At 40.2% G+C, this 26,909-nt stretch overlaps 1 protein-coding gene across 1 annotated transcript in view; it reads right to left on the reverse strand.

Annotated features, from left to right (window-relative positions):
* The window catches only part of Cubn (cubilin (intrinsic factor-cobalamin receptor)), a 215,539-nt gene that overhangs the window by 58,698 nt on the left and 129,932 nt on the right, over positions 1–26,909 (reverse strand). Inside the window, exons 33-44 of the mRNA NM_001081084.2 lie at positions 25,222–25,335; positions 23,084–23,194; positions 21,549–21,677; positions 20,533–20,665; positions 15,837–16,042; positions 14,816–15,000; positions 12,965–13,157; positions 12,488–12,685; positions 7,400–7,546; positions 5,107–5,297; positions 4,788–4,971; positions 1,053–1,227 (exon numbers count right to left, since the gene is read on the reverse strand). Coding sequence (NP_001074553.1) covers positions 1,053–1,227; positions 4,788–4,971; positions 5,107–5,297; positions 7,400–7,546; positions 12,488–12,685; positions 12,965–13,157; positions 14,816–15,000; positions 15,837–16,042; positions 20,533–20,665; positions 21,549–21,677; positions 23,084–23,194; positions 25,222–25,335 — 1,966 coding nt within the window. The remainder of the gene's footprint in view (positions 1–1,052; positions 1,228–4,787; positions 4,972–5,106; positions 5,298–7,399; positions 7,547–12,487; positions 12,686–12,964; positions 13,158–14,815; positions 15,001–15,836; positions 16,043–20,532; positions 20,666–21,548; positions 21,678–23,083; positions 23,195–25,221; positions 25,336–26,909) is intronic.

Genomic DNA, 26,909 nt, shown 5'->3' on the forward strand with positions numbered 1-26,909 from the left:
ACATTACTTAATTATCATTTCTGGATGATAAGAGAACATGAGTGAGTCTCATAAAGCTTCCAGGTGTTTTTAAATGTCATACATTTGTCTAATGACAATACATCTATCCATGAATGACTGATGCAGACAGCGTTTACCTTTGGAGATAGTTCCTTCCTTGTTCTGTGTTTGCCTTAGAAACATAAAAGTCATTTCAGATGAACTATGGATTTAGCTAGAGTAGAATTTGTCAGACATGATAATTGAATATACTCCATAGGCGAAAGATCAACCTCTCTTAGAAGTTCCATGACTGTGACTATTAGAGGACAAGCCTTTACTAATGTTTCCTAATGAAGTTGAACCAGACCATCCATACTTATTTGGTATCATATCATATTTGGTATCAAAACCTGCTGAGCAGAAGCTCTGCTGTGCCATCATCTATTCACACAAATACAGGGATGTTTCAGACAAGTGATAAAGAAGATAATATAGATGTGAGCTTCGGCTTTTAGTTTTGCTTTGGTTTCACAGACTATGTAGTTTCCTTGGTTTTCAGCACAGTCACACATGCTGTGTGAATCATGATCTTTCAAGAATCCTGATGCAACCAAGACTGGGACATTGCAGAGTGATTGCTTCAGTCCTGTTTGGGGGCACTGGTGGCCTCTATGGCCCCACCACACGAATTCTTATTTGTTAAGCAGATACATTTATCATCTGTGACACGGAATATGCAGCTAGACCGAAAATACTCTCATCTAAGAGAGATTGTATTTTTCCTGTGAGAGGAAGAACAAATGACATAAATCTCAAACCATCACTCCCAGTGTTTCTTGGAGGATGTGTTGAGGGTGAAGACAGAAACCTGCACACATAATCTATGTAGCTGGTGGCAACAGCTATCAGGCAAGGCTTTGAGGCTTCAGGCATTAACTCATCTCTTTGTCCCTACATTTTTCTGGGCAGCAGGTACTGCTGAGCAGAGAGGAAATAAACTGTCTTGAGACATGACAGTTAAAAAAATATTAACTTTGGGTTGGAGGAACATTAAAATGGAGGTGACCTACTTGGGTGTTTCTTCAATATTGAATTGATCTTCAAATTGGAGCTGTATGCTTCTCCCTGAAGGTGCCTCTAAGATCCAAATGCATTCAGCATGCTGGGGATAATTGGCAGGGTAGTTGGGGGAGGTCACGTATCCATCAGAGTTAGCATCATGGATGTAGATAGTACCCCCGCAGGCTGTCAAGAAACAATCAAATCAATCTGCAGTCTGGTGAATGAGGACATAGCTACCACAGTCTCTACCATCACTTTTTCTGTATTTTCCCTCCCAACTTCCTTTCATCAGAATTATCTTCATGTTCTTTTTAAGCAAATAAATCCTGAATTTCCTAAGAAAAGGAGCTACCATGTATGTCCTTTTTTATTCTGTCAAATAAATCTGTTCTGCCTTTTGTTAGGTCAGGTGCTTCGCTTTAAAATGTGTGTGTAGGAGGGGAGTGTTGTTTGCTTGTTTGTTTTTAATTTTATTTTACTTTTTAACTTAATTTTACTTTTACCTTACTTGTATGAGTGTTTTGCCTACATGTATGTCTGTGCACCACATGCATGTCTAGTGCCATTTGAGGTCAGAAGAAAGCATCCAATCCCTTAGAAATGGAGTTATAGACAGATGTGAGCTGCCAAATGAGTGCTAGGAATTAAACCTGGGTCTCGAAAAGCAGCCAGTGTAGCTAATTTTCTTAACCACTACCCATCTCTCCAGCCTGTTTGTTTGTTTGTTTGTTTGTTTGTTTGTTTGTTTTTGAGGCAGCCTTGGATGAGCCTCACTGGTCTATGTTATTGAGGCTACCTTGAATTGTTAATCCTCTTACAGCTACCTCCCATGAGCTAGGATTATAAACACTTAGCACCATGCTGATATCCAAATTATCTATTCCGGTGGATTTTTTTTCATTAAAGCTAACAAAATGATGATTGTACAAAGCATATTTCAGCAACACATGAACATGTGAGCTGATGTTCTACAAGGAGAATTAACTGATTAGAACTTTCAGGATTATAGAAAGGATTGTTGCAGTCTTGGGCTATATTTAGCTTTCCTTAATAGTCCTTTGTTGTTCCAATGTGTTTGATCTAGCATCCATTTTCATGACTATTAGGTAAATCCTTGTGATATATACTAATAGATCCCTAGCTTTAAACCCAATGGCTAAGAATGTCATCATTAGCATCAAAGGCCAATAGAGATGTCCTTGCTTTATTATAAACTATTTGCCTATTGTGTCCAGCAATGCATTTGAAAAGTGCCTTGACCTATGACTTTCTTTTGTGCTGGTACTACAAAAGCTTCATGATAGTGTTACTGTGTTTGTCGGGGTAAAGTCAGAAAGGATCTGGGGCCAAGGTGTGCAGCTACCATGCCACACAACAGATCTAAGGCAAGAGGTTTATTGGGGGAGGGAATAGAGCAAAAGGCAGTCTCGGAGTAGGGTCATGAGAGAGATATAGAGACAGACAGGCAGACAGACAGACAGACCAGGAGAAAGAGAGAATGAACAAGACAGAATGAATAAGACAGAGGTAAGAGAGATAGAGATAGACAGACAGATAGATGATAGGTATTAGAGATAGATAGATAGATAGATAGATAGATAGATAGATAGATAGATAGAGAGATAGAGAGATAGATAGATAGATAAGAGAGATAGATGATGTCCAGAGGGATGCTTTTAAAGAAGGTAGTGGGTGCTTTCTCTAGCTCCTCCATTGGGGGCCGTGTAACCCATCCAATAGCTGACTGTGAGCATCCACTTCTGTTTTTGCTAGGCCCCGGCATAGTCTCACAAGAGACAGCTATATCAGGGTCCTGTCAGCAAAATCTTGCTAGTGTATGCAATGGTGTCAGCGTTTGGAGGCTGATTATGAGGCTCATTGGTCGTGCAAACTTTATATTCCCCAGTACAGGGGAATGCCAGGGCCAAGAAGTGGGAGTGGGTGGGTAGGGGAGTTGGGGGGGGAGGGTATGGGGGACTTTTGGGATAGCACTGGAAATGTAAATGAAGAAAATACCTAATAAAATTTTTTTAAAAAAGAAGGTAGTGGGTGTAGTATAAAGTTCTTTATAAATGTTTACCTAACTAATTAACAAGCCAATAGAATAGAAGACATCTAGCACAGGACCACAGAAATCTCAATCAGCTATAGTCAGAAAGAAATATGGTATAAAGCTCAGCAAGTGATGCCAAGAGCTATTCACTCAGAAGATAATTGAAGACATGGAAATGGTATGAGGTAGATACCAAAGGAAGAGATCCAGGGAGAAGTCTTGCTTAGCAAGAAAGAAGAGATAAGCACAATCATATTGCTTATGGCTGCCCTAAGATAGCTTATAAAATCAAAAAACCTTTGTTTGATTTTAATATTAAGGGTAGTCATATGTGTGAGAAAAGACAGAGAGATGATAGTGGCCATGCATGACTGGTGGGCCTAGAAAGGAACTAAAAAGAAAATATACTTAGGTACATCTGAACTATCACTGAGTTAAGATTGATCCAGGCATTAACAAAGTAGGAAAGTGGGTCTTGAAGGAGGGCAAACCAGCCTGTTCAAAGTCACTGTGGATGCCAGCATGAGGACAGGGATGCCAGAGAAGTTGCCAATCTCCATCAGTGGCACAGACAGCTGCCCTCAGAGCTGCTAACAGCTCCTGAGGGCCTGAGTTCAATGCACTAAGAGGTGACTAAACACACTGCTTATCTTGGGCCTTGCTCAAGCCAATAAGTGGTTTGGGGAATAATTGATTAATAGAGGTTTTTGTTTCCTTTTTCCAGGTGAAGAAATGACATTCTGAATTCTCTCACATTTGAGATCATATATATTATAACACGGTTTCCGTTGGGCATGGAGGGACATACTTAGAATTCCAGCGTTTGGGATGCCAAAACAGGAGGATAAGGGACTCAAGGTCACCTTCAACTACACAGTGCATTCCAGGCTACCTTGGGCTATAGCGGACCTGATTTCAAACAACAGCAGCAGGAGCAATGGCAACAACAGCAAACCTCCACAGCTTTACTAAGATCAATATACCTTTTGATGCATATTCGAGAATCTGGGATTAAGGTCACATAATATTGAATTTGGGGGAACAAGTAGAGATTTAGTTCTGCTGCTTACTCTCCGCTGACTTTTAGTTAAATAATGTTAGAAAGTAAATGCCACAAAAAAAAAAAAAACAAATCACTGCAATAGAATCAAATACAATCATAATTAAACATAAGTAAGGCTCTTTGCATAAAGTTTGCCACTGAAATATAATGAGATGAGCAATAATTAAATAAGTAATAATAGGACCATAGGTTAGTGTTCCCTATAAAGCAAAAACGCAGCAGTGCTGTACAGAGCAGTCCCAGCCCTTACCATGCTACTGTCACTAGGTTTAACTTAGACATTTCCTCATGGAAAAACTAAAGGACTCCGGGGCCCTTTTAAATCAGTTCATTTGCTACCGATGGAAAATTCACTTTCACCATTAACTAGAAAACGAAACAAACAGTAACATGGAAACCTCAAAGCCTCATTCTGCTAACCTTTAAAGTAGAAAGAATAATACATTCTTTAAGAAGCCCCATGCTGAATAGCTGTTGTCCAAAGTGTGCTCTAAGTCCTAGATCACAGGCAGCTGTACTTCACACCTGTGACTTTTACCTCAGAAAGCTTTGTATTTGTTTTCTAAAATCCCAGCGCCAAACAATCTCAGGGAAAATACAGATATAATTCTCAGGGTAAGTGCTTACCTAAACTCTTTGCCTCATATCTGATCTTAAATCCTTGTCCACCGTTACTATTATCAGAGATGAACTGAATAAACATTTCATTGTCTGAGGTGAAGAGAGTTGATGGAGTATAAATTCCACAGAAACGACCATTTCCTCCAGAGGGTCCCAATGGTGGAGAGTGGTTATCTGGTCCATTTCTTAGCTAGAAAGACATTAAAATTGTATAACATCCTTTATGCTGTAAAATAGGATTAAAATTCCTATCAATTTTCATACTAAAAATTTTAGATTAAATCTGTAGAAATAGTAACTACAAAGAATAACACGCAGGACCTACCACCAAGTAGTCCCCCTGGCTGCAAGAAGAGTCTCTGTTTTGAATCTGGAAAGGCTGCTCAAAATGGACGGCGATGGTCAGACCACTCTGGACCAGAACGTGCCAGGAGCAGTTGAGATTGGGAAGGTAGTTGTCTGGGTACTTGGGGGATGTAATGATCCCTCGGTCTGCATGCAAATATCCACCACAGCCTTACCAGGAAGAAAGAAAGGTAAGCTATTTAAATAATATTGACAATGAGGTTTCTATTCTTTTCTTTTCCCCAACCCCCAAATAGGGGACTTCTCAAAATGTAAGCAGGAGATGAGAAATTTGAAAGAAATGATTAGAGGCCCAACCACTGAAGCAGTACACACTGTTGGACACTCACGGCGTGGTGTGGTGCTTAAGATCTGAGCCACAGAGGAAAGAGCACTTACTTTCACAAAGGCTGACTTTACAGAGGCAGAAGACATGTTAAAAACGCATGTCTACTATGTGAAAAAGCTGTGAATCCAATAAATAAAAATGAAGGAGTAATATTCTGCGGCTTGGGAAGTTGGGGGGCGGGGTTAGACCTGAGTAGAGATCTGGATGGGAAAAGGGCTCAGACTGGGTGAGCATGGGGAAGAAAACTGCTCAGTCCAGAAAACTGTATGAAGACTTGAGAGGATGGGGAGAGGAACATCGCTGGGACTCGGAATGGATGAGGTAGCCTGAGCAACTCAGAAAGTAGCTTGGTGAGGTTAGGTAGGGAGCAGAGAGGACCTACATACTGTGTAAGAATGGGAAGGCTTTGCAGGTCACCTGTGTGTCTGTCTGTCTATCTATCTATCTATCTATCTATCTATCTATCTATCTATCTATCTTCTATCTATCTGTCTATCTATCTACCTATCATCTATCTATAACTATATAGCTATATATCCATGTACCTCTTTCTTTCTTTCTTTCTTTCTTTCTTTCTTTCTTTCTTTCTTTCTTTCTTTCTTTCTTTCCATTTACCTATCACCTATCTATACCTATCTTTCCATTTACCTATATCTATCTATCTATCCATCTATCTATCTATCTATCTATCTATCTATCTATCTATCACACCTATCACCATTTATCTCTCTGCCTATTTGTCATCTATATTTGATGGGCTATTTCTATATTTGATATCATGAGTTGAAGAAAGGGAATGATAAAGCAGGCCTTATGTTATCATTGTCAGATACTAGGCAGCTTGTAGCAGAAACTTCACACAAGTCAAACTGCAGAGACAGACATTTGTTTCAGCTCTAATTCCAAGCCCACTCTCATAACCCCTGCACAGCCTGCTTCCACTGAGTATAAGGTAGATCATTTTCCTTTGATTGCTACATATATACTGGGAAGGAAATGCTAGATTAACTGCAGTATTAGGTCAAGAACCCACAGTAAAATTAAGTTATTTATACATGACTGTTTCTCAAAATTCCACAGACAATTTCTTTAATGTCAATCTAGCTTACCTTTGAAGTTATTAGACTTCACATGCTGTCAAGTTTTGAAAAATCTCAATGCTATTATGCATTAGAGCATTTCATATACAACACACATTTTCTGACTAAACAAGTCTCTATTTCAAGAGCAAATCACACTCAAGTCGATTAATTTCATCTGAGGCCTTCATGAAGGTGTACCCTGTATCATTACTTACTGGTTATTTCTTAAACTGGAGACAGCATGTATCCATAGTTTCTTTGATGGAAACTATGAGTATTATCTTCTAGGCCTAGCCCTTAGCTAGGGTAAAAGTTATTCTCAAAGAACTGTTTCTTTCTTATGTCTACCATGAGCACACCTCTCACGGAAGTGAGAGGTACCACTCAGATATCTCAGTGTAAGAGATGCTCTTGTACAAATAGATAACTCTGGTTTGTGTGAGGACTTAGTAGCGGGCTCCATGTCATAGCAGGTGCCTGTGTCTTTTGATTTATACTTTGTGCCTTGATATGAGAAGATGAGGTGAGTGATTAGGGAGAAAGTAAAAAAGAGAACACCAGAGTGGGAAGGAGAGGGAATAGAAGGAGAGACAGGAAGGGGAAAGGAGGGGAGGGGAGGATCAAAAGAGGAAGAAGTAGGGAGAAGAGAAATCTGGAGAAGATAGAAGGGGGAAAGGGAAGGGAAGGAGAAAGAGGGCAGAGGGAGACATTTTTTACAAAGAAGAGGACAGAAATAATGGAGAGAAAAGTGAGTAGGGGAGAGGAGGAAAAGGGAGATGAAGGAGGGAGATGGGGGAGGGGAGGGAGGAGGGAATAAAAGGGCAAATGCTTGGCCATGTTACTCTTTTGAAAGGAGGCGTTGAAGCCTGCTCCGGTGACACTGCCATCTGATGTGAAGCGGATGTACATGTATTCTCCAGTTGAGCGGATGGGTCCGGGAACACTTCTGCCACACAGAACAGCCAGCTGCTGGGATAATCTACTGTCTCCTGTGACCAAAGAAGGGAAATGTCAGCGTAAAAAGATGGTCTTAAGAATCTATTCCACCATCATTTTCAGCCAAGCCAAAACTGCTCACATATTTTTCTCAGACCACACACGTTCCTAGGAGATAATAGTGTTCTCAACAAGAGGAGCAGCCAGCTTTAAGTCATTCTGGCTCCAGCTTGCCATGGTCTGCCTGCCCTTTCAATAAAAATCTTTGAGGCAAGTCTTCCTGTCTTTCTAAAACTTCCTGCCAGGTCTTCCTGGCACTAAATCTCAGAATGATGGGCTGGAAAGGGATCAAGACCATGTTTAAGTGAGTGGAGGTTAGAGGCTCTGATCTCAGTTACTATGATGGCTGAAGGTCAGATATCTGAAGGAGAGAGAGGCTGGCTCAGTCTCTGAGCTCACAATCAGAGATCATTCACCTGGTGGTCCAAAAGCTTTGTATGACTGTTTCCTCACTCAGGGGGTTCTTTTTAAATATTGTTTTGTTGTGTTGTAAACTGACAACTGTTACATGGAAGCTGAGAAAAGATGATCCCAGCAAGTGTAGCCCCAGGAAGGGACACCAAGGGACATCAGCTATTTCAGGCAGAAGCTGAGCAGAATAAAAGGGATTATAGCAGACTCAGGATCCTTGCCTGGGGAAATACTTGTTTTCTTCTAAAGGCAGAAAATTGACATAATTCAAACTTATTGAAAATAAGATAGAATTTGAGACAAGAGGAAACATGCTCTTTTCATGACACACACACAGATGCACACACACACAAACACGTGCATGTGCGCACACATTCATTGAATACTGACAAGTCAGTTTCTGTTTTCCATGTAATTATCAATACCCTGGCAGTTATAAATATGAAGTTTTTCAAGAAGCTTGGAACAGAATTCTTCAGTGTCTTACATCTGTATATGTGCACTTTTCCTTCTCTGTGTGTGTGTGTGTGTATCTATTTATTTAAGTTTTTTTGTATATAGGTGTGCATGCATGTGTGCGCATAGTTCTTCCTCAGGAAGAACAGTTCACTTTGCCTTTAGAGACCAAGTCTTTTCCCAGTGACTTGGTCTCTGGTTGCCCAGAGAGCCAGCCGCCTCTGCTTGCTCAGCTCCAGGATTACAGTGCTACATCACTGCACCCAGCTTCTTCAGGATTACAGTGCTACACCTCTGCACCCAGCTTCTTCAGGATTACAGTGTTACACCAGTGCACCCAGCTTTTTCAGGATTACAGTGCTACACCACTACACCCAGCTTCTTCAGGATTACAGTGCTACACCACTGCACCCAGCTTCTTCAGGATTACAGTGTTACACCACTGCACCCAGCTTCTTCAGGATTACAGTGCTACACCGCTGCACCCAGCTTCTTCAGAATTACAGTGTTGCACCACTGCACCCAGCTTCTTCAGAATTACAGTGTTGCACCACTGCACCCAGCTTCTTCAGGATTACAGTGCTACACCACTGCACCCAGCTTCTTCAGAATTACAGTGTTGCACCACTGCACCCAGCTTCTTCAGGATTACAGTGCTACACCACTGCACCCAGCTTCTTCAGGATTACAGTGCTACACCTCTGCACCCAGCTTCTTCAGGATTACAGTGTTGCACCACTGCACCCAGCTTCTTCAGGATTACAGTGTTACACCACTGCACCCAGCTTCTTCAGAATTACAGTGCTACACCACTGCACCCAGCTTCTTCAGGATTACAGTGTTACACCACTGCACCCAGCTTCTTCAGGATTACAGTGCTACACCACTGCACCCAGCTTCTTCAGGATTACAGTGTTGCACCACTGCACCCAGCTTCTTCAGAATTACAGTGTTGCACCACTGCACCCAGCTTCTTCAGGATTACAGTGCTACACCACTGCACCCAGCTTCTTCAGAATTACAGTGTTGCACCACTGCACCCAGCTTCTTTACAGGGCTACTGAGATCTTAGGTGTTTATAGTTGCAGGCACTTTATTAATTTAGGTATCTTCCATCCCTGTAAACTCATGCTTTTTTATAAATGAAATTTATTTCTTAAATTATTTTCTCACTTGTTGACTTTGTTACACTATTTTAATGTACATTTCATATAGTATTTTTGATGACTTTTTCTGTACTTATAAAAGCTACAAAATTTTGGTTCATTCATATCAATGCGTGTTCTACTTCTCAGCAAGCCTGGGCTTGACCTATTAATTTTATTTATTTTCTAGGTACTACTCCAACCTGTTGGGTGAAGCAATGCTTAGCCCTATATGATTGCTTGTTTAGTTCATTCCTTAATTGTTATATAACTCAATGCTTATAAAATAGTTCATTCTTCGCTCATCTTTCTAGTCTCCAAACTTAACTCTGGTAAATTTCCAAATATTTAATATGGCAATTTTAGACCTAGAAGCCATATCTAAAGGGTTAGGAAGTCTGGTAACCATTAGTATCTGGTCTAGAAGACAGGATGATGATTCCTCAGGCTAGCCCAACTGTCTAGGAGATGTGAAACAGGTACTAAGATTATGAAAACCTATTAACCCTCATATGTGCCTTACACTTGGTTTCTAATTGTTTTTTTTTTCCACAAAACATTGTAGGGTAGGTATTATTATAATACTTAGAAAAAGAATCTTGAGAGGGATACAAGTTTGGTTATCATATTCAAGGGCACAGAAGTCAACAATGACTGTAACCCTGGTAGATTAACTCTAGATACTCCACACTTCCTCTACATGATGTACATGATGATATGTCTGACAGGACTACAAAAAAGAAATTGCTGATTGATTTACTTTTGCTTTTGAAACAAGGTCTTGAGTATTCCAGGCTCACTGTGAACACACCAAGTAGCAGAGGATGCCTGGAACTTTTGACCCTTCCTGAGTATGGGGATTGTAAGTAACCTATGAAGTGAGCTATATCCCAGTCCAGAGTTACTGACTTCACAAATAATTTCCACCTGCCTCTCTGTTCTTCTTCCTTTTCTCCCTCCATTTATTCTTTCTCTTCTTTTCTCTTACTTTCTCTTCTTTCAAAAATACATCTATGCTCAGGATAGTTCTATGAGATCTCGGCAGTATGTGTAGTATATAAAATTTGATATGTATTGACTGAAAAGAATTATTTGGTTTTAAATAATTAAAAAAGGAATCCTAGATGGGAGGCTGGCTCTGACATATTTCCCAAGATTGCTGCTTCCTGGGCTGCTCAAGAATGGTCACAGCCACACTATGGCCAAGTGCCAAGGACCTATGAGGACTGACCAATTGCACATGACATCTGTCTGACTGTTTTGTGGTCAATGAACTTTAGATATTTGCTTCAGAATGCCATGCATGTCTACTAATCAGAAGCAAAATAACAAGTGGGTCAAAAAATCTAAATAAATAAAATAATGAGTAAATTTTAATTTCAAAGAATTTTAACATAATGTGAGTGGACAAAATTTTCAAAACACCCAGCAATTGACAGAAGCACTCAACCCAGGCTTTTTTGAACAATCCAAGAGATGTAGAAGGAAGGAAGCTATAAGCCATCTATTCATGGCTGCAAATAAAAAGGACCCATATCCACTTGTCACCCTAGCAATATAAAATGCTTTTGTTGTTTTGGCACAAGGCACAATTTCTGAGCTCTTTCAACTTGCCCTATGAGCAAGAAAATGGATAAAATGTGTCAGCTGTGTATACTTAAATAAATAAAATAAGGCTGAAAGGATTCTGAATTATCTGTCTTTAAAAGTCTCAGACTTTTGTTAGAATCTTACATTTACTGCTTTTTCAGATACTCAAAAGGACGCTGGAGGAGGAGGAGGAGGAGCCCCAAGAGCAGCATTTATCTCTTTCTCAGATGATAAGACAGGCTGTGAAAGTCATTTAGAAGAAAGGGAATACACCTCAGAGTCCAGCCTTCCAAGGCAATTTACTAAAAGGACAAAAGGCAAGTCAGTAGATGGTGATTTTAGAGAACAAGCAAGCTACTCCATTGATTCCACTCCCTCCTGAAGATTTCTAAATGATTTCCACTCTATTGTGGACACTCAGAATTGTGTGTAACAGGATGCATCCATTGAATTACACTATAAAAATAAAATTTAGTGTCTCCAGGGATGTCTTGAAAAGGGGAGGTATTCTGTACATGAGCTGAAAGCTAGTTGTTCACAGGACAAAAGGTTTATGATCACATCATGTTGGCATGATTGATTGAGGGCTTCTTAGTGCCTTCTACAGATGGGGAGATGAGTCTCTACAAAGTGATGTTTCTTGCTGGGAGTTTTGATAGAGATGGGATCCTAAGAAAGCAACTTCTTGAATATTATAGTGAAACAGCTTTGCTTTTTTTAAAAAAAAAATCTCCATTCACATCAAATTTTCAGGTGATGCTAACATTGCTGTTCTGGGATCCACTGAGAAACACTGATATGGAGGATGTGGCCTTCCTGGTGCCCTTTTGTACTTAACCCATACAGAGTGTGAAGGGCAATTGTACCTATATTGTATAGTCTCATTCATGCCCCTTTTTCATTGTATAGAAACACTACAACATTCTCAGTTCTATCTATTCTATCCACAGATTCTCGGGATAATGAGAAATGGATATATTACCTGCCTTGGATACTTTTTGGTCTTTCACTTGTATCTTAAAGCTATAGGTACAAATATCAATGACTATTTTCATTGTATCAAAAATTTAGCACAGTCTGGAATTCCAGACTTATCTCACTCAAAGGGCCTTCTTTTTTCTCTGTAGAATTTCTCTGTAGAATCCCTGACATTTTGGTATAGGTAAAATTTAATACTCGCCCTATATTCTCTAAACATTGTAGCTATTTATTCTATTTGATGGCTTTCTTGGTTATAGTATCTATGAAATTCTATACAAAATGTATGGAGCTAGTATAAAAATAAAACAGTAATTTCAGAGTTTAAGGAGTGGTTTCTACAATGTTTCTTACCATCTTTTATGATCAGCTTGTCATAGGAACAAGATAGCTGAGCTTCAATGTCCATGGAGAGAATGTTGAGTTCCACAGTAGAATCAGGAGCATAAATTATCCATATACAGTCAGCACCATTACCATATGGTCCAGGCCAACCCGGGGAGAAAAAAAAGACAGGGGTGTCTCCTGTCACCATATACCCTCCACAAGCTCCTGTGAAATGAAAAACAACGTCTTTAAGCACTTGTCCTAGAAGTGCTTCAAAGGGGCTGCACATTGGGATTGAGAATAATACACAGTTAAAAGCATGTCCTGCTCTTCCAAGAGACCCTAGTTCTATTCCCAATATCTACATCATGCAGCTCACAACCACCTCGATCTTCAGGAAACTCAATCTCTCTTCTGGCCTGCAAGTGCACAAACATACACAACACAACACAACATATCACACACCATTCCTAGAAAAAAATTCCACTATATTGCCAAACACACCTGGAGCAATGGTGGGCAGGGTTACATTAGAAACATCTACTGCAAACCACTCCAGAAGGAATCCCCTTCCTGACTTGGAAGAGTCAGAAGAAAACTGGAATGTCAGAGAGTTTCTGCTGGAGCTAAAGGATTCTCTTTGGGTACCACAGTAAGTGCCAATCAGACGGGAATGAATGTCAAACCCATCATAAATCTGCATGAAAAAAAAAGCACAATACAACATCATCATTAGGCAACTACACACACTTTCTTCATGAGAAGCAAAATTTAAAGAATGGTTTGTATTTTATGATTTTACCAAAGTAGAAAGAATATCAGGAAAATTCTTTTTGTTTAAAACAAAAAGTTACGTTTGAACATATTATTATAACTATTTTAAGGTGTTTCATATAGCTTTGTTGTGGGATTATTCTAATGAACATCAGTGTAGACTATATAGCTGACTTGGTGGTTTATAGTCAAATCTGTGGGTGGGGAAGTACAAACGATTGTAGAGAAGAAAGCAAATAACAGGGAAAGGACCACAGTTGGCAGGGCTCTGGACACTCAAAATACTTAGTAAATCTCTTCCATCTGCCTTAAAATACTATCATACCTATTTAGAGATAGATATTATGATAGTTTTCAAATAACTGTAAGCAATTCCATTGTAACAACCATAAAATTCTTTATTAAGCTTATTTCTTTCAAATTATGTTACAAGTATTTCCACACCTATTGAGCATCATGGAGTCAGTCACTGGGTTCTGCTTTGAGCAGTGAGATGCCAAGAAGAGTGATTGGATTATGGCTTTAGGGGATATGATAGTGTTTTCTGGAATTCACAGAGTAGCCAATGTATGGAGGCAAAGGCCACCATAATTTCTTCTATTCATATTTTCTTATTTTTATATCACTCTTTCAGGTTTTAAGGCTGAAACATTAGAACAACTGGATGGCTTTCTCTCTTGTTAAGTCTGTTGATTCTGAGTATGCACTACACCTCCTCCTTCCTCCCTCTCCACCCTAACACTGGGACTTCCATCTATAGGAAAGATTTCTCTTATTAAAATGCCCGGGTTGCTGTTGAGGTTTGATCTCTTGCTATATATTGTAATGCTAAATTTTGTACCCCAAAGTCTAGGCCTATGAGTGAGTTCTCACATTTACAAGCTTTGATTGTGGGAACCTTGTCCCTTAATTTAATACTATTGGTTACATAAAATTGGCTATAGCCAATTACTGGAGGGACTAGAGGAAGGTGAGTTACTTGATGGAATGAGGAGAGGCCAGAGAGGAAAGAGGAAGAATGGAAGAAAATGAGGAAGCCACCATGAGGGGAGATGGACCATGAGCACATGGCCAGGAGAAACAACAAGTATTTGGGGTATACTGCTGGGAAGGTACCCAAGCTGCAGTTAAGAAGAATAGATTAGGGGTTAGCCCCCAATAATTGTCAAAGCAAAATAAAATAACCATAGTCTGAGTCTCATTTATTTGAAACCTAGTAGGGGATAAGCTTAAACTGTTTCTACTAGATGTTGCTTCAACGAAAGTAGCAAAGCAAGACAAGCAAATAAAAGAAGAAACAGGATAACAGGATAGAAGACAGAATAAACACATAACTAGAACAAATAGGCATGCTCAGACAGAGTCAGTAGCACAATTATTATAAAACTAATTTGATATAAAATAGAAAATAACAAACCCAATACAAGGATTACTTTTGTACAGATGACAACGAGACAACAGTAATGAGATGGTAGGACCATCACCTATGTCTGTTATTTACTTGAGTAGGTATGAATTCCAACTTATTTTTGCCAGTAGTATCCATCAAAGTATAAAAACATCTCCATCACAAAAGATTACCTTTAAACTGTCATAAAAGCAGTTTGTTGTCAATTCTATGTCCATCTCTAAGATTCTACCATGGATAATATGAGAAGAATCCACATTTACTGTCCATCTGTAGTTGGAGTTAAGTGGGTAATTTCCAGGCCAGAATGGAGTTGCGATTTTCCCATGAGTTCCCACAATATTATCATTGCCAAATACTAGAACAGAGAACAGAATTGTAAATCAGACCTATTTATAATTGTTCTTTAATAGAATGAAAAACAAAACAAAACTAAACTGAGAACAAACACAAAGGGCAAGACTGTTGGAAAGAATGAGCTTTTAATTGACTGCCATTTCTTTTCTGACCACTAAAAGAAATACTGCTTTGCTTTTGGTTTTCTGGACTATTAGTTCAAGGATGAGTCTTGAATGGAATTCCATCTCCTTAGATGGCTGCAGGCTATGAAAAGATGGGGCAACTTCCCATGTGAAAAAGATTTCCCAGACACCAGGGGACTTGGGGAGTAGGGTGCCATTTCATATCTTAATTATGATTACTAAATTTTCTTTGTTTATGAAATAAAATATTTTTTAATTCTATATGAGAATCAACACTGAGTATTGCCAATCATGAAAAACTTGTTAAAGAATAAAAATAATTAATATTTTATCTGCATTTGCCCAGGTTTTATCTGAATGATTAAGACAATCCTAAAATAATTCTAAAGGTCTAAGTTTGAAGAATGTATTTAAAAGACCAAATAAACATGTTTGATATAACTGCCTGAAGTATATTAAAAGGCCAGTTTGTACAATATCATTAATAGCAGGTAGAAACTAGAGCCTAAAAAGAATACTCAAAGCATCAAGCACACTTTTCTTTGCCATCAGTGATCTATCCATAAATAATTAATAATTAATTTTTTCTGGTATATTGAAAAGAAGGTAGAGTGTAGAATTCTTCTTAGTTAATATATAACTAAAACTTTTATCATTATTCCTAGTTTGTAGGATACATTCTAGAAACCCTTATGGAAACAAACCATCTTACTATTTTTGAATCTGGCCTGGAAGCCCATTCCAGTGCCTGAGCCATCAGAGACAAATCTGACCCACAGATTATGTCCCTCGATTGATGAATAATTGCCAGGGAGGGAGTTTCCACAGTATCGTCCCATCAAGTGGCCCGTGGCATTTCCTTCTCGGATTTCCACAAAATCCTTGTTACAGTTTAGAGAGTTCTCCAACTGGAAGGATCTAATTTGGAAACAAACAAACAGTTACAAAGCAAACATGGAACAAATATAAGATTATCCTGTTCCTACTACAATATTTGGATATCCTTCTGGAGTAAGGAAAATAAACTCTATTTCTTTATATGCTGAAATCAATTTACATTTTTCATATATGAGCTCAAATATAAGAAATATAAACTCTTGCTACAAAACATACTACCTTTGGAACTTTGAAATAAGAAAATGCAAAACAATACTACCTATAAGAGAAACAGTATAATTCAGGATCAATTTTATTATATTTAGTGGAATAAACCCACAATGTGAAACATACCGAAGTTATTTTATTCTGCTTTTGAGAAAAGAGACAGGTGACTCTTCTCTCATCTCAGAGGGTGAATCCAGGGCCTTACTCTGAAAGCATTCTATAGAAGCATGCAGTGTGACCCAGTAACCCAGCAACCCAGCACCACGTGGGAGTTCATTTGACATAAAGAATCTGAACCCCACCTGCTTTCCTGGGCATTTTTCCCCTTTCCCTTACAGAGTTTTCCCCTTGTATATTATAGCTTTTAATTTTGCTTTTATGGGCTTTCTGTATGTGTGACCCTGCCTCAGACTCTGTGTTTCTTGTGATTCTTCTTCTTTCTTTGTTTTTCTGTTTTGTTTTGTGTTATTCTTGATTGTGTTTTGTATCATTTTCTTTTATAATAATAGTTATTATTTTAGATGATTATATTCTAATGAGAGGGGAAAGTGTAGATTTGGTTGGGGGAGGAAGGGGGAAGGAAGTGGAGGCATGGAAACTGCAATGAGAATATATTATATGAAAATGTATTTTCAGTAAAAGAATAGGTAATAATTGTATATTCAGGGGGGTTAGCGGGAGAATCTATCCCTAAATAGCAACTAAATCAGGGTATGAAATTTAGCAAAACTCAGGTGATCTGAATGTTCCTTAAAATTCTGACCAATAATCTCGGAGATTACACAGGGAAGGTCTCTCCTAACTATTGGACTGTCTTCCAGGAGTAAACAGCCGGAATGGCTTCCTATCAGGAATTACAGTGGAGAAACTTATAAAAGCCAAACAAAAGTTCTTATGAAAGCTTTATTCTTAGCAGTCTTTGTTTTATAAGCAAATCTACATTTTGGCAAAGATCTGTCAGTAAAAATATAATGTGTAATAAAAATAATACCCTTTCTGTTTCTAGTTATCGCATTTTTGTCCTGCTACCAGAACCAGCCATTTTCTCAGACCCCTCTGCTGGCATGAAGTACAGTTTCTGTTCAGCCCTTTGAATATCTGCTTTATATAAATTTTATTTCTCCTCTTTCCTTTTCATTGCAAATTCAACTATAATTTATCCATTTTTTCCCTCCCCACTCAGTTTCACCACAGCATTCATAATCTAAACCCTATGCTTGAGAACTTGATGTGGTTCATATGTCTCTCACACACCCCAGGCACAAGTTCTAGTACACATCTGAATGTAATTTAGATCAGGGCAGAAATAACTCTGGGCCTTGCCTTTCTTATTCACATTAACACACACAGCAAAAGCAACTTGCATTCTTCAAAAGCCACCTTAACAAAAAAAGACTCAAACAAGGAACACAAAGGCCAAAGAAACAGCATATAGGTGAACAAGGGAACAACTGAGTCACCAAGATTTTCCTATTTAGTAATTAGGACTTAATGTCTGTCAGCTTGTGAAATGGATGCCCCTTTCTGTCCTTGTTTACTTTCTGTTGCTGTGATAGACACCATTATCAAGAGTAACTTGACAAGGAAAGAGTTTATTTGGTTAATAGGTTACAGTCCCTCATATGGACAGATCTGGCAGGGGCTCTAGGCAGGAATCTGGAGGAAGGAACTAAAGCAAAGACCAAGGAGCACTGCTTACAGCCTTATGCCCAGGCTGGCATTCACCTGCGATTCTTCTACAGTTCAGAACCACACTGGGCTGGGCTGCCCACAGCAGTTACTAATCAAGACAGCGCCCTATAGATAAATTCACACGATAACTTTCTGCTGTTGTTCTGGTGTTTCAAGTTGAAAACCAAGATAAGTACCTGTGCTCTAGCCTACTGTGGGCCATAAAATGTGGTTCCTAAAACACCAGAGAGGAGTCTTCAGTCATAACAAAGAATGAAGCATCCTTCACTGAACATTCTTTATCATGGCCTTGGGCTATGTATTTTAAAATTTAGTATGTTTAATCCTAACAGAGGCCCTTCAAGTTTATTGTTGTCTCTCTAAGGATAAAATGTGTCTTTTGAGCTTTCAATTCAATGACTTCTTAAAGTTGATTTATCAACAAATTTGTCAAGAACTGTTGGAGATTGGTTCGAATGTTTTGATTCAATTGGGAATCTGTGTGTCCAAATGCTAAAGGTCTTTGTCTCCAATTTTTTTTTTTTGATCTATCAATAAAGATGCCAGCGGCCAAAGGCTGGGCAAAGGAAGATGGGGCAGGACCCTTAGAGTTGCTTGGGCTTGGGCACGGGGGCAGGGTAGAGAGAAAAGGGAGATTGCCATGAGTTGGGGAAGAAGGATGGGACACAGGAGAGAAAGCCAACTAGCCATGTGAGAATTCAGTTGAGTGGCCACTGGCCATTTCCCCATTTGGACCTGGGGTGGCAGGAGTACCCAGCCTTTGAGTACCCAGCCAAGGCATTTTAAAATTAACTGGTATGGTGTGTGTGTGTGTGTGTGTGTGTGTGTCTTCCATTAGAGAATCCAAGAGTTCCTGGGTGGGTGTGCTCAGCCTGCCAGGAGCCAAAGTGGTGTAGCCCAAACTCACTGCTACAAAGAACAGAGAGCATAGATGTACTAAATATTCCCAGGACCTATCCTAGTTCCTGGAACCACTGAACATCAGAGAGGTGTACAACATAAATGTGTTCGAGGTAGGAGGAAAAAGACCAAGAAAAGAGATTGAAATTCTTGGCAAGTTGGGAGCTACAACAAGTTACATAGTGGACCTTGACCTTCAACACTAAGACAGGAGAACCCTTTTCTCATCACTGTCTATAAGGCACCCCCAGGAAAGAAGCATGCATTCTTTATGTGCTCAGGGTGCTGCTAAATATGTGTTGAATAGAAATACACATCATGGAGCGATTACTAGATGCACAGTTGTACAATTTCTTATTACATAAGAAATGTCATGATTTCAGTGAAAACAACTCCCAAACATTCCCACATGGCAGTTTAAACTGGCATTGTCGTTCAGGTACAGGAAGACGGCTTTTACTTATGTCACTTGCACCCTGAGGAGGCATGGGCTGACTGATGGATTCAAGAAAGCAACTTGAAATGTTTGAGCTTGTCTCATTCTTAATTAGTTCTTATAGCACAATTAGGCATGTCTTCAAGGAAAAACCAGCAAAGAATGTTTTCTCAACATAGAGGCACTTAATAGCCAGGCATTGGCATGCATGCCTGTTGTCTCTGAACAGCAAGGAAAGGCAGGAGGATCATTGCCTTCTATCTCTGCATGGAAAGGCAAGGATCCTAAGTTTTAGGTCATTGTGGGCTACACACTGAGGACATGTGAAAAAGAAAAAAGCAACAAAGTATTAATGATTTCAACCTGACCCCAATAATGTAATATAGTATGGCACATGATTTTGAACTCAACATGGTAACTTAAATGCTAACATGTCTTCAGTAAATATCTTTGCTCACTATCTAGCCATCTATCTGTCTGTCTCTTTTTATTTATTTATTCGTTTTGAGACAGGGTCTTTCTATGGAGTCCTGGCTGTCCTGAAGTGTACTGTATAGACCAGGTCAGCCTCAGATTCAAAGAGATCTGTCTGCCTCTGCCTCTGAGTGTTGGGATTAAAGGTGTGGTTGCTCATTGGAACCTCTCTACTGAGGAATGAAACAATCAGATGTCATATAACATCTCCCCATTACATCTACTTCTGGGAAATACTATTATGGCTGTTTGGTCTAACCTAGGTCTACTTGGAACATACAAGATCTCCCATTCACTCCAATCCATAGTCCATGTTCCAAAAGTGTCAAGATTCAATGAGAAAATTGAAAGTAGTTTTTACAAATCACTAATTATGGCTAATTTAAGAAACTAAATAAAAAAATCCTATCCAAGATCACTTCTCTGATAAGAAAGGAAGGGTGGGTTAGAATAGGAATATAGTGTGTGGATAAAGAAGGCCAAATGAAGTCAGGTGTTTCCTCCTCCTCCTCCTCCTCCTCCTCCTCCTCCTCCTCCTCCTCCTCCTCCTCCTCCTTCTCTCTCTCTCTCTCCTCTCCTCTCAGTTGAAAGAAAGAATATTGTTGAAAGATTCTTAATGCTTTATACAACTGAAGCTACAAATGAAACCAAAGAAATTGAGGAAAGCCTTCCTAAGGCTCCCACAAGTTCTCTCTGCTGATAGCTCAGACACAGGCTGCTGGTCAACCATTCTGTCAGTAACAGTGCTTCCTCCCTGCAGATTTACCCACACTGAGACAGGGCATGCCTGACAAGGACTTACAGAAAAGACAGCTGCAGGTGATTTCCAGGGGAGCTGGCAATGTTCCAGACACATTCTGTATTAGAATGGTAGTCTTCTGGGTAGCCAGGGCTATTGAAGATGCCATCGCCCGTGTAGAAGGTTCCACCACAAGCTGAAAGTCAAAAGAAACAAAGGGGGTTTCAGAGCAAAGACAAAATGGAAGACACCACAAGACACAAGTGGAAGGGCATTAGAGCCAGTATCTAAAATGAAGGACAAAGCGCGTCCATTCCATATGAAGAAGCAACTGTGTCACGCACAGTAACAGAGGGAGGAGTCTGAAAACAGAAACCCAAGAACTCCACAGTATGGTGAGCTGGAGGGGACCCCTTTCTAAAAGGCTTTCTCCATGTGAACTAGAACTTTAGGAAGACTTGTTTTTAATCTTGTCCAGTATGCTCTTCAACCCTAGCCTGGAAGAGAAGGTAATTTTCTCTGGTTGCCATGTAAAAAGAAACTCTACAGCTTTTCCCTCTGCGGAGGGTAGTGAAACACACTGTTCTTCATCTTTCTACACATTGGCTGTAATTGCCCCACCTGGCCAAGAGCCGCAGGGCTGGATGGCACTCCTTTCCTTTCCTGCTTAGATGCCTCACTGCACAGTGGACATGCACAGCCAGACCTACCTGACCCCACCATCAAGCTCCCAAGACAAGAACAACCATGAGGCTGTACATCCATAAGAGCTTCTATCAAACTGGCAGTCATGGAGTGCCTTAGCACTTCATGTTTACATTGCTGTGACAGTAGAGAACAGGTCTCCCAGACAAATAAGGTTTAGCTAAGAGATGGCCAGGTTTACAGATGATTTTTCTCACTTCTATACCTCATGGTTGTCAGAATGTAGACATTGAATTATAAAGAAGGTACAGGGGAAATTTCAAGAATTAGCTCCCAACGTTAAATGAAAAGAGCCCCAAATAACAAGCCAAAGACTTCTACCACATGTCTGCTAACCCTGAGGTCATCTGTTAATGCTAATCCCTCCCACTCACCTGATGTTGATGCAGAGTAGATGGCATGGAAACCGTCAAAACCGTACACAGAATCAGAGACAAACCTCACTGTCAGGGCATTGCCAAATGATATGATGGGATGGGGCAGAGAGGTACCACAGTAACGGCCTAAAGGGTGAAGAGAACCACATGGAGGTGAGTGACAGCATGGCAGGGACGACACACAGTTTTTCCAGGTACATACAAGAAATCACAAGCATAGCAGGGCGTGGTGGCCGTGCACGCCTTTAATCCCAGCACTCGGGAGGCAGAGGCAGGCGAATTTCTGAGTTCGAGGCCAGCCTGGTCTACAAAATGAGTTCCAGGACAGTCAGAGCTATATAGAGAAACCCTGTCTCAAAAAACAAAACAAAACAAAACAAAACAAAACCAAGAAATCACAAGCAGAACCACTTACATTAGCCTTGTGTTTGAGACAATGCCTGACCACTAAGGATAAACCTCAAAAATAAGCATAGCCAGGATGATTCATAAACCCAATAGAAAGCAATAGGAGGACAGAGGAAAGTTGATGTGACCAGGCTCCAGATGATGGGCCAGGTTACATGGGTTCAATGCCTTGCTTGTCATTTACTAGCAACATAACCTGAGACAAGTACTGTGGGTGCTCTGTGACTTAGTTGCCCCATGTGAAGAGGAGGACATATTAGAAATAATTAAACCCATCTCATAAGGATGTAAAGACTGAGTTACCACTTATAAAATACTTAGAACAGTACTCCACAGGAGATAACTGGGTAGGAGTGTGCATTCTATAACACATCCTGTTCCAATGTGAATGGATTAATATCTTAAACATTACAATGAGGGGTTTGCCTGGGGCTTGTTCTTTGTCCACCATTCTCTCAGGCTCCATTCTCGGCACAGGAATAGCATTGAAACCTCCTCTGATGGCGCTTCCCTCTGCCAGGGAGACTTTTCCATGGTAAAGTCTCATGGAGAAAGCTTAAAGCATGTGAAGTTATTTTGTCTGAACCATCTCAAGAGCTATATCACACACTTTATCATGATGTCTAGCACACCAACTGGTGGACTTTTAATGAAGTCAATTAACTAATTTTCAAATGCTTTCCTCCCACTGGGGACAGAAGAAACATGTCCAGTGGAGTATAAGACATATTTTAAAGTACTCTCCAGAAGCTTCAGAAAGACTTTTGTCTAATGCCAAAACAGTCTTTGTCACACTACTGCCCCTGCCTCAGACTGTCATTTAGTATCTGCAACTTGCCTTTCAGAAACAAGTTAAAATACACAAATTGCATGTAGAAGATAAGTAAGTTGAATTTCATGAGCCCCACATTGTCCTGCTTTCCTACCCTCTGGTTATTCTTATGTGGTTTGAGGCTCTTCATGCTTATTGAAAACACTGTAACCTTGAATGTCAACACTGTGAATGTCTGTGTGCATGGCTGCACACTTGGGATGCACACGCACACACACACACACACACACACACACACACACACACACACTACGTGACAAGACTACAGATGAAATGACAAAATCTCCGGTACCTTGGACAGGTGCATCAGAGTCTCTGCCATCCAAAATTTCTACAAAGTCCCGTGTGCAATCTGTGCTGCTTTGCAGATGAAAGTGAGTAAAGGAGAGAGCAATATGATTGACTGTAGAAAAAAAAGAGAGAGAAGAGTGTTGGTTATTTAATAAAACACTGGCAAGCAGAACAGAGAGATTTTGCCCCTGGTACTCTGAGATGATGCCAAATCCCTTGCTTTCTGGCAGCTTTGCACAGGGGTGGGGTGAGTAAACAGAGCTAAGGGCTCAGCTTCGCGCTAAAGGGCTTCCTTTGAAGAGTAACAGAATCAATGCTTTTGAAAAATGCCTGCAGAATCCAAAATGCCAGGCATGGTAAATCAGGACTCTTGGGTAGGGTCATCCCAGGGACTTCTGGAGACATCTTATTGGAAAACATAGTTTTCGGCTTGCTTTGTTTTGTTTTGTTATGTTTTGCTCTATTTGTGTTGTTTGTTAGCCATTGTTGTGTTCCTCTGAGAAGCACTTTCTTAGGCTCTGAGTCCTTACATGTACTTGTACTAAGGCATATTTTCCCCCCTGGACATGGCTCCCAGCACACTCAAATTTATTTAGGGGTCGGAAGCAGTGCCCGAGAGCTTCTGAATCATCCATCAAGAAAGCTTTGAATCATGGAAGAACAGTCAGCGCCCAGATGGCAGTTTCCTCTTGTAGTCTTTACAGCGTTTCTAATCCTCAGAAAGGGATCTTTTCCTGTTGCTGTCCTTGTAGCGGTGAGATCTTTCATCTAGATGTTTTTGCAGATCATTAGAAAATAATCAGGAGGCACAAAACTGCTGAGCTCAATGCAGGGGGCTTCTTTATCTTGGCTTTGTTGGGGCTCCACCCTCTCCATGTACAAAGGCTAAGGATTACATTATCTGTCAGCTCCCACATTCCATGAATGGCCATAAAATACTATCAGTTTGTGAAAGTGTTAGATAATATTTAAGGCCAGCTTTTTTGAGAATTATTTTGTGCAGGGACCTGATTAGCCTAAGTGACTGTCCTGTTTTTACAAAGTCATTAATTAAAGAACAGAGAAGAGAACTTAATGGCTTTCACACGTTGTGTCTTAAATCACAACTTCTTCCTAGAGACCTGAAAGGAGGGGAGGGTTCAGATGAAACAGGACTCATAATGAGGCCTGGAATAGTCTGCTTGGAGCCATTCTGCCAGGCCTGTAAAGGCCATCTCATTTTCTCTGCCTGGAAAATGTGGAGGGACTATTGCCATGTCACATAGCAGAATTCTAAGATCCCCAAAAGAAGAAAGAGAAAATAAGCATTTATTGAGGGCCTCTAGGCATGCACTGATTTCATAAATATATCCATTGCAGGAGAGATCAGGTTTTACAATTAGTTTCCCTTTTAGTGATCAATAACTTGCAACCCTGCGTCCTCCAACAGTTAGGTATTTCTCCAATCTCTATCCTTATTCACATATTCATTCACCATCTACTTTACTTGTATTTGTACACTTTGTTTGTATGTATTTGTGCATTTCAGGCAGGTAAGTGTTCTAGTAACTGCATCCTCAGTCGTTTGTCTTTTTGTTGGTCTGTTGGTTTGTTGTTGCACAAAGCATCTCACTGATCCCAGAGTAGCCTCCAACTAGGTATGAATGGACGATGACCTTGTACTTCTGGTTCTCCTACCAGAAGTTGGAGCGACAAGCATGCAATACCATTAACTAAATGCGATTCATTTAGTTGTGGGGATAGAACCCAGGGCTTCAATAGTGATAGGTAGGTACTCAGTCCACTGAGCTCTCCCCAGCCCTTGGTTTGTTTGTTCATCAGAGACAAGATCTCCATATGTTACTCAGGCGAGCCTTGAATTGACTGTTGAGCCCAGGCTGGTCTCCAACTCAAAATCCTTCTGCCTTAGCCTGCAGGGTGCTAGAATCGCCACATCCAGACTTAACAATTCTTTTAGATGAATGCGAATCCTTTTAAAAGTGCTTTCGTACTAGGCCAGAAAGTGTCTGTTTCCATGCATCCCAGGAAGAAGCCAATTGTCAGTTGCTGCCACTGAGGAGGTTAAATGCAGTTCACAGCCTTACCTCTCAGAAGAGCCACTTTCCCCAGACTCCCCTCCTTTTGATTTTTGTTACTTACATGGAGGTTGAGCTTCAATTATCCAGGTACAGTTCTGGTTGTTTGGATAGTTGGCTGGGTACAGTGGAGAGGAGATGCTATCTGAAGAGTCAGTAATGATGTGGGCTCCGCACTCTGGGAAGCACAGACACACATGTCATACACTTTTGGTTCCTATCAACTATACCAAATAAAGACATTAGGTGTGTGAAAATGCAAATACATTCTTCTTATTTCCATAGCACATACCAAGGAAGCCGCAAAGAAGCCACCAGATAATGAGAAAACACTTTACATTTATAATGTCTTTCAATTATAAGAAGTGGGGACACACGGCATAGAACACCACAAACAGTTGTGAATTATCTGAATCATTCAACTCATACTCTGGCCTTGGTTCACTTACTCTGTTTGCTGATAAATTATAAGAGGGAATAATTTATTCATAGATGAGTTTTTCCTCTCTAGGAAACACTCCATGTATGAAGATGATTTCAAGTTAAACAGAGAAGCTCAATGCTCTGTGGGAACGGAGGAGAGGAGGATGTGTTGCATGGTTGGGTCCTGGTCTCTGGAGGAGGCAGGACTGAGACAGGGTGTGGAGAGTAAGAAGAATGGTGGAGGGAATGCATAGCCTGAGCATGACATGGGTGAGGAGGGCCACGGTTATACAGTCTGAACTGAAGCTTATAAAGCTTAGGTAGAACTAGAAGCAGCATTGTGAAAGGGTCAGGACTGGCTTGGGGACTGTAGTGAACAGTTGTAGGGACTTGCCTTTCATCTAAGCCACACAGAGTAAGGACAGCCATGAGGACCCTCAATCTGATGAGAGTGTATCTCTTACAAGTTACTTGGTAGAAAGATGGAGCAAGGGTGGGTGAGTTTGAGGAGGCTGATACTGAAGATCAGACAGGCCAATAGGAAAGTTATATTCTGAAGCTGCACCTATGGAAATGTTATATATATATATATGACTGTTAAGTACTGCTTTGTCTTTGAAATCACCAAGAATGATAGAGCACACCTAGTGTCTTGCTCCAGTGTACCTTTGGGAGGACTGACTCAGAAATTGTGTCCAACCAGGATCGTTCACTAATGTGATACCTATAAGTCTCCTAATATGGATATAGACAGGGATATGATTATTAAGCAGGCAAACATTATTGGAGGCAAGGCCAATGAGATAGCTCAGTAGGTAAAGGCAGTCGCCACCCAGCCTGCTGAATGAGTTCAATCCCTGAGGTCCAGACAGTGAGAGAACTGAGTCTAGTTCTGAGTCCCACAAGTTGTCCTCTGACCTCTACATGTGCACCAACACACACACACACGCACACACACACACACACACACACACACACACACTTACAAGTAAATATATGTACAATTCATTTAATTAAAAAATATTTGAAATAGATTATCTGAGTCATCCCGACAAAAATCATGGCCCCAATTCAAACCAGTTAACAATCCCTCTAATCTCTGTGTTCCTTCCCTGTCTAATGGTTTGATAAAGATTAATCTCAGAAAATTCTGGTGAAAGGCAATGGGTGAAAATGCTTGGGAGAGGAAATTGAGAAATGGCAGTAACTTAAGGACAAAAACAATAGAAAACTATGGGATTCAGCAACAAGGAAAACCACTCTGGGCAAGTAGAACCTGACTCTTTCCCAGTTGTGTTTCCTTGGATAAGTGCTAGGGAAATTAACTTG

This window comes from Mus musculus, chromosome 2 (assembly GCF_000001635.26).
Source record: "Mus musculus strain C57BL/6J chromosome 2, GRCm38.p6 C57BL/6J".
NCBI classification, from domain to species: Eukaryota; Metazoa; Chordata; class Mammalia; order Rodentia; family Muridae; genus Mus; species Mus musculus.